The sequence below is a fragment of the Nerophis lumbriciformis genome, linkage group LG38 (genome assembly GCF_033978685.3).
Source record: "Nerophis lumbriciformis linkage group LG38, RoL_Nlum_v2.1, whole genome shotgun sequence".
NCBI classification, from domain to species: domain Eukaryota; kingdom Metazoa; phylum Chordata; class Actinopteri; order Syngnathiformes; family Syngnathidae; genus Nerophis; species Nerophis lumbriciformis.
Genome location: NC_084585.2, coordinates 13,735,742 through 13,744,111, shown reverse-complemented (window position 1 = coordinate 13,744,111; position 8,370 = coordinate 13,735,742). Strand labels below are relative to the sequence as shown.

General features: G+C 41.9%; 1 protein-coding gene across 2 annotated transcripts in view; it reads right to left on the bottom strand.

The window, feature by feature from the left end:
* podxl2 (podocalyxin-like 2) overlaps positions 1 to 8,060 on the bottom strand; it is a 14,825-nt gene extending 6,765 nt beyond the window's left edge. The window contains exons 1-11 of one of the 2 annotated variants that reach the window (XM_061932217.1): positions 7,956 to 8,060; positions 5,343 to 5,503; positions 5,058 to 5,280; positions 4,780 to 4,835; positions 4,576 to 4,705; positions 4,351 to 4,508; positions 2,771 to 2,845; positions 2,541 to 2,697; positions 2,412 to 2,473; positions 1,485 to 1,664; positions 1,259 to 1,417 (exon numbers count right to left, since the gene is read on the bottom strand). In XM_061932217.1, the coding sequence (XP_061788201.1) occupies positions 1,259 to 1,417; positions 1,485 to 1,664; positions 2,412 to 2,473; positions 2,541 to 2,697; positions 2,771 to 2,845; positions 4,351 to 4,508; positions 4,576 to 4,705; positions 4,780 to 4,835; positions 5,058 to 5,280; positions 5,343 to 5,503; positions 7,956 to 8,019 (1,425 nt within the window). In that variant the 5' untranslated portion in view covers positions 8,020 to 8,060. Of the gene's footprint in view, positions 1 to 1,258; positions 1,418 to 1,484; positions 1,665 to 2,411; positions 2,474 to 2,540; positions 2,698 to 2,770; positions 2,846 to 4,350; positions 4,509 to 4,575; positions 4,706 to 4,779; positions 4,836 to 5,057; positions 5,281 to 5,342; positions 5,504 to 6,034; positions 6,241 to 7,955 lie in introns of those variants that run through there. The other variant, XM_061932218.2, reaches the window with a different exon arrangement.
* Between the last annotated feature and the right edge of the window lie 310 nt (positions 8,061 to 8,370).

Here is an 8,370-nt window from a genome sequence, read left to right as displayed (position 1 = left end):
TTAGTATTGTTTAATAATAAATATAGAGCTAAACAACGTCCCTGCTGTCTGTGCCGTCTTCTTCCCCTGTACACGTAACAGAGAATAATCAATTAAATTTGTCATATGAATGTATGCCCTGGCAGACTATCATAATTTCATGACCGAAGCAAAAAACTTTTTACACTTTTATACTGAAATAAATACACCTACAACTTATTAAATGAAAATATAGAAAAAAATACCGGCAGCGATAAAGTTTAGATCCATGAAGGAAAGAAGAAAGTGAATGAATGTTTATAACTGAATATATTTACATATGCATAAACATTTGTTTTCTTTTGTATTATTTTTTTTAAAGAATTAAGTAACGGTTATGACAACCTTTTTCTAAAACACAATATAGAATGTGAGATACACTATATTGCCAAAAGTATTTGGCCACCTGCCTTGACTCACGTATGAACTTGAAGTGCCATCCCATTCCTAATCCATAGGGTTCAATATGATGTCGGTCCACCATTTGCAGCTATTACAGTTTCAACTCTTCTGGGAAGGCTGTCCACAAGGTTGCGGAGTGTGTTTATAGGAATTTTCGACCATTCTTACACCACTGCATCCAACGCTTTGCATTGAATTTGGTGATGTATGGCTTAGATGCAGCTGATGGGCCATGGAAACCCATTCCATGAAGCTCTCTGCGTACTGTACGTGGGCTAATTGGAAGGTCACATGAAGTTTGGAGCTCTGTAGCAACTGACTGTGCAGAAAGTCTTTGCACTATGCATCTGCTGACCCCTCTCTGTCAGTTTACGTGGCCTACCACTTGGTGGCTGAGTTGCTGTTGTTCCCAAACTCTTCCATTTTCTTATAATAAAGCCGACAGTTGACTTTGGAATATTTAGGAGCGAGGAAATTTCACGACTGGATTTGTTGCACAGGTGGCATCCTATGACAGTTCCACGCTGGAAATCACTGAGCTCCTGAGAGGGGCCCATTCTTTCACAAATGTTAGTAGAAACAGTCTCCATGCCTTAGTGCTTGATTGTATACACCTGTGGCCGGGCCAAGTGATTAGGACACCTGATTCTGATCATTTGGATGGGTGGCCAAATACTTTTGGTAATAAAGTGTATAACAGGATAATGCATACATTTATCATTTGTTTTCAAAACGGTTAAAAAAAGTGGGACACCAAAAACGTTCTGTGGGACCCCATTTTTATGACTTGAAACTGCCAGAAAGAGTAAAAAAAAAAGCAACATGGCGGCCAACTCACCTGCCAGCGACTGCTCTCGTCTCCGCCCCCCTCGCCCGCACCCGCCAGCCCGTTGGCGATGGTCTTCTCCCGCGTCACAGGCCGGCTATCGCCGGCCACGTCTAGTGTAGGGTTGTCGTGGCAACCGTTCTCCACGAAGTGAAGCTCCTCGGCGCGGAACTGCCACGGGATGGACGCATTTGTCTTTTTAGCGCGCTTGTTAAGAGTCGCTCCCCGGCTATCTTACCGTGCTCTTGGTGACGGGCGGGCGTCTCTGCCAGCAGATGTAGATGAAGCCTGACGCGATGATGACCATGCAGACCGAGCCGATGATGACCAGGACCACGAAGAGTTTGCTGTAGTCGCTGCGCGTCTGACTCGGCCGAGGCGGACATGGGCTGGGTTTGCCGTAGCCCTGGACGCCCACCTGAGGGTACGGCAGTGGAAGGGCGAAAGTTCCAGAAAGTTAATTTCTTTAAATTTATCCTAGATGAATGGACCACACTGATCCTGATTCACAATCAATAGAAGATCTTTACTGATCCTGATTCACAATCAATAGAAGATCTTTACTGATCCTGATTCACAATTAATAGAAGATTGTAGAAGTTGCTTCCTAGCAGTTCCACTGATAGACACGGCACAGGAGCCAACCGTGCAGTTTTTAGCAAGGTTTTAATGTACATAGAATTTCTCTTAAGTTTCTCCAGCAGAACGTGAATTTTCAGTCACCTCTGTAACCTTTCTCCTCTCCTGTTCCCGGCCACTTATGTCAGCTGTGTCTCGCCGTCAGCACTTGTCCCGCCCCTATCTGATGGTGCTCTGCCCTCAACACCATAGACAGAGGCGGCGACCTTTGCTCCTGCAAGCAGCGCTGGCCACACCTCCCTCCACAAAGATCTTTGCTGATCCTGATTCACAATCAATAGAAGATCTTTACTGATCCTGATTCACAATCAATAGAAGATCTTTACTGATCCTGATTCACAATCAACAGAGGGTTTGCACTGATCCTGGTTCAAAATCGAGAGAAAGTCTGCACTGATCCTGACTTAAAATCAATAGAGGGTCTGCACTGATCCTGATTCAAAATCAATAGGTCTGCACTGATCATAAATCAAAATCAATACAAGGCTTGTTCCAATTCTCTCTATCAAAAACAGCAGAAAGTTACCTTGTTCAAACTTATCCTCATTTCTGTCAGCATGCTCAGAAGGTCTTTGGTGGAGATCACTCCTGGAGGACACATCACAACATATCATATCAATCCTCTCACACAAGGAAGATTTTAGTGTGCGCGTGCCTTGCTCAGATGCCACGTGCATGAGCATCTGCCGTTGTTGGTGTGTCGGCTTGCTCAGGTAAAGTCGCCATGATCCCTCTGGGCTCTTCATCCTGCGGGCAAACAGGCGCTCCATCGTCTTCAGCAGGAGCACACCGCCATCCACACGGAACTCCTCCTGTCACACACACACTCGTTAGACACTGAGGTGAGTACATGAGGGGGCGGGGGGAGGCATAAAGTGTACTTACACAGTTGAGGTTGTGCGTCATGTTGAGGATGACGTAGCCGTGTCCAGCAGGTTGCGTCCAGTCCACACATGTTACCTGACACACGCGGACATGTTCATCACACACATAACAATGACTTGATCATCGAGTTAGTTTGTAAAATTTTAAATTAGAATAATTTTAGAATGTTTAAAAAAATAATTCAATGAAATCAATGTAATTTGATTTAATAAAAAATAATATTTAAAAAAATGTAATCATCAATTAATGTCAATCAATGTTTATTTATACAGCCCTAAATCACAAGTGTCTCAAAGGGCTGCACAAGCCACGACGACATCCTCCGTTCAGAGCCCACAAAATCATATTTATTTTTAGAATTTATTTTGAAGAATTCAATTATATTTAATTTAAAATGTATTTAAAATAATTAATTTGGTAATGATGATATGATTTGGCTCATTTGGTTAAAGAGCTGTAGACAACAAACAAGTCAAAATGTAGGAAAACATAAGGGCAAAAACATAAAACACACTTTACGTTTGGGAATAATAAAATCTAATTAAAAGAAATGTCTCAATAATCTTATACTATTGTTCATTAATGTACACTTTACCCCAAAAAATACATAAATAAAAATTATCCTAAATAATTCAATTAAATCAATGTAATTTGATTTAGGTAAAACTAATATTTAAAAAAAATTATTATAATTAATTTTAAAATTTATTCTAAAGAATGAAATTATATTTAATTTTAGAATTTATTTAAAATAATTAATTTGGTAATGATGATATGATTTGGCTCCTTTGGGTAAAGAGCTGTAGACAACATCCATCCATCCATTTTCTACCGCTTGTCCCTTTTGGGGTCGCGGGGGTTGCTGGAGCCTATCTCAGCTGCATTCGGGCGGAAGGCGGCGTACACCCTGGACAAGTCGCCACCTCATCTCAGGGCCAACACAGATAGACAGACAACATTCACACTCACATTCACACACGAGGGCCAATTTAGTGTTGCCAATCAACCTATCCCCAACAAACAAGTCAAAATGTAGGAAAACATAAGCGCAAAAACATAAAACACACTTTACACAATTTCAAACTAAAGTAAAATATGTTTGGGAATAATAAGATCAAATAAAAAAATGTCTCAACAATCTTATACTATTGTTCATTAATGTACACTTTACCCCCCCAAAATACATACATAAAACATGTGTTAATTAATAAAAATACATAAAACAATACATTAAATATTTATTTTTAATATTACAAATATATACAGTATATATATTTTTTTTTTTTATCATGATTTAAGATACATATTAGAAAATGTGACATGTTCTTAATCAATAATACAATAATACACATGTTGTTAATTAATTAAAAAATATGCATTTCTTTATTTTAAAAAACATCACAATTAAAAAAAATGTTTTTAAATAAATAAATACAAATGTATTAGATATAATTATATAAATAAAAACATTCAAGTTAATCAATTAAATTAAAATATTGGAATCAATTTAAATATGTAATTGTTGTAAGAGTGTGCAGACAGTAGATTCCCTGCTAGTATTTTGTTTAAAAAAAATGCACCTGTGCTTGCTGAGGGGGCGTGGCCAGCCAGTCCCAGGTGGCCTCAGCCAAAGGTCCGCTGGGCGAAACATGGGTGGGAGGTCTCCTGGTCTGCTTCTCGCCATCTTCGTCTTTGTCGACACGGTCCACGGGGACATTGAGGCGTCTTTCGTCCTCGCCTGCACGGACACGAAAACAAGGTCAATGGAAGGAATTGAACAAAAAATCCTTAAAAGCGTGCTTTACCTTTGACCCCCAATAGTCCAAAGTCTGTGCCTGTGTCAGACTCGGGGGGAGGCGTTGCCGTGGCGATGCCAGAGGCCGTGGAGGTGCGGAGGGCACCAAAACCGCTGGAGTGAGAATCTTCCTCCCATAACTGGCGACAATAAGCAGGGCCTGACTTAGTTAACTAACTGGTTACTAGTTAGTTAGCCAGTTAACTGTCATCACCTGCTCACGGTGCTGCCGAGGCCCAGCATCGAGGGCGGGTGAGGAGGGACTGTAGCCTGCAGAGCGCCATCCATGTCACAATCACATGTTTAAAAACACCAGCAGGTTAGGACACACTGACGGCCACTTCATAAGTTACACATTTGTTTTCCTTTCACAATCAATTTATCTGTTCCAGTGTCACATTTTGGTCTATCCCGAGTCAACATAATGATGTCATTCCAAGGCGTGCCTAATGAAGTGGCCAGTGAACGCACAATGACTTCATCTCCACCAACCAATCATGGTGTCCAGGTCCAGTGTAGCACTCGTCCTCTTGAAGATAGGATGGAGGTCCGTCCACTCGTCTCTTCTGTCTCGGGCCACTCCGCCCTCCTCACCACCGTCTCGCTCGTCTGCGTCCAATCCAAAGACGCCAGAAGCCTCCATGGAAGATTCCTCGGTGGCGACTACTTGGGGGGTCGTAAGGTCAGATGGACGTGTCCAGTTCCCCTCTGGGTCCTGAGGACAGAAGAGAAGGAGCAGAAGTTGGACAGACTTCCTGGGAGGATCAATGTTCTTACCGGTGGATCCTGCCGGCCGTCCACCTTGGTCCCAGATTTCTGCTGGATCTGTTCTGGACTCCTTTGGACCAGCTGGGATCTGAGTGAGACTAAGTCCTGAAGTGGTCTTTGATGTTGGTCCTGAGGATGTGGCGAAGTCATCGTGAGAGACGGCTGGAACACTACAGAGGAAAATACATCCGTGAGAGCCCCCACCCAGGCGCCACTAAAACAACATGGATGTTGATAAAATCAATCAATGGACTGCACCCATCTGAATAAAATCACACAATCAATAGATATACAACAACCCTGTCTCAAAATCAATAGATGGACTGTACCAACCCTGACTCAAAATCAATAGATGGTTTCTGCCAGTCCTGATTTCAAATCAAAGGATGGACTTACTAATCGTGACTCCAAAATGTATAATCTATCTATAGATGGACTGCACTGATCTAATTCTAAATCAATAGATGTGAATGTTTGGGTGTACCCTGCCTTTCGCCCGAGTGCAGCTGGAATAGGCTCCAGTTCCGCCGCAACTCGCTTGTCCCGAGAGGGACAAGCGATAGAAAATGGATGGATGGATGTACAACACCAATCCGGTCTCAAAATGAATAGATAGACTGTATCGATCCGGTCTCAAAATGAATAAAAGGACTGTACTAATCCTAATTCTGACTCTAAATAAATAGATGGATTGTACCAACCTAGACTCAAAGTCAATACGCCGATTGTGATCTACATTGATTACTGATGTTAAAGGTGCCATATGTAGAAATGTCATGTCAAGTCATCATTAAATGGCCCTGATATGTCAAAAGACATTAATAAATCATGTTGTTTTCCAATATCTCTATAACTGATAACAGTAGTTCAGCCGGGATATGCTAATTTCAAAAATAGATTTACAGCCCCGAAATGTTGTTATTGTTTTAATTTCGATGTCCCGCCCTCCATTGTTTGACCAATTAGAAAGTCTGTGAGTGTGTCACATCCAGGTTGCCAGTTACGCACCGCCATCTTCGTCGAGCTACTGCCACTGGTAAAGTTACTAAACATGTCAGACCTCAGTAAATCTAAAAGGCCTTGTTACGATTCTCAACTTATTCATGACAAAGCCAGGAACAAAACGAGGATTTGTATCGGGGATGCCTTTGAAAGATGGAGACGATTGAAGGTGGAGAAGATTTTTCATCTGACGCCAAACTTGCTAATTTCTTCCTTGATAGGTAAGTAAGGCATTTACATTTACTTATTAGTTGTAATAAATGGAAATGGACATTTCGTATGTAAATTATATTGTTCAATACAGTCTATGACCTTGTCTAACAAAGCTAGTATGTTCGTGCAACGAATGCTTAGTGTGATGCTCAGCTCCTAGTGTAATGCTTAGCATGCTAATGACACATCGACATATAGGTTAACGGGATAAATATATACTCGTTAGCCAGTATGTCGATGTGTCATCCAACTGACGGGGCAAAATATATTTTTGACGAATAAAACCTATGTGGATATTGTAGTGTCAGTGCCTATTTCCTTCTCAATATGCTGATACGCTGAAAAAATGCGTTCCAACATTAGCACGGCTAATTGCGGTTTCTGGTACTGTATATGCATCAAACACATATGGGGTGGTATTTGCTTGGCACAATATAATGCATTACATGTAATTATTTTCTACCTTGTGTATTGACATGGTAGTAGGCTATATGATTTATGCGTAACGTGGGTTGGCTCATAGAATTGCACTCTGCACTGAAAGATGGTGATGTGCGTAATATATTATATATTATTATATGTAGTTATTTTGATGGTGGTCCGTGCGGTCAAACTAGACATATTAGCAGGGTAATGCCAACAATCTGTCCAGACGAAAATATTGCTGCGTAACTTTACAAATACATTTGGCTAATCGACATCAGTAAAATGTGGCATATTTACTTAGTAAACCATCTTGCAAGAAGCATAAACAAGAGAAACCTACAGCGTAGGACTCGTCCATTGCCATTTGAAGTTCCTTGGAATAGGATTCGAATTCGGCTGCGTATCTGGCAACCTCAGTCATGGAGAGTGGTAGGAGACTACAGAATTTTGACCGTGGTTGCAGTACCATTTCTGGCCACATTACTACATATGGCACCTTTAAATGAGCTGCATGATGTCTCACTTCAAAATCTGCTGACTTCACAAAACCCCCTCACCCCCCATGACTATGAAACATCATCATACCGATACTTTATATACACGTTTTCTTATTAGGAACAGTTCAAATAATAACACAATGATGAACATTTCATCTCTGTGACTGTCAATCATTACTACATTGGTATTGAATGGTGTACCCAATAAAGTGTCCCTTAAGTGATACGTTCAGGGTTTGATGATAAAGTCAAACATATCACCACGCAAACATTCAAATCATGACGCAACATAAATATATCACTTCATTAAACACGTGTGCGCGCACGACGCTGCAGCGCACCTCCCACGCGCGCGCGCGCGCACATGTAAATAGCATTAATATCAGACAACATTGTGGGGTGGGTGAGTTGGGTGGAGGGGTGTCATATTGTCCCGCCTAAGTGGTGCGTGTGCATGTGTGTGCGTGCGTGCGAGAAGCCTGACCGATCAGCGTGATGAAGATGAAGAGGCACGACCCCGTCATGTCCGCTGCAGTCGTCATCTTCATCCTCCCGCGGACACAGCAGGATGGCAATGGTGTCACGCGCACAGGCGAGACTCCGCCTATGCGCGTGGTCGCCGTGTGTCGTTACACTGGTAGCCACTAGAGGGCTGCGTTCAAAGGTGCCTTGTTTATTTGAGCTTTTCCACAGGCATACACGCTCACGAGCACGAGCTTTGACTTTTCTCATTCTTTTGTGGCGTTTAAAGTGCTTTATTTTTTTCGAGTGTGTGTTGTTACAAATTTAAGATTGACAGCAATTCAAGTTGCAGTCAAGAAAGTAGTGCCCAAAACGTATTTTTGCCGCTAGAAGGCGCCGCTGATGGCGTTCAAGTGCGGCTCGTTTTCACAACTGTG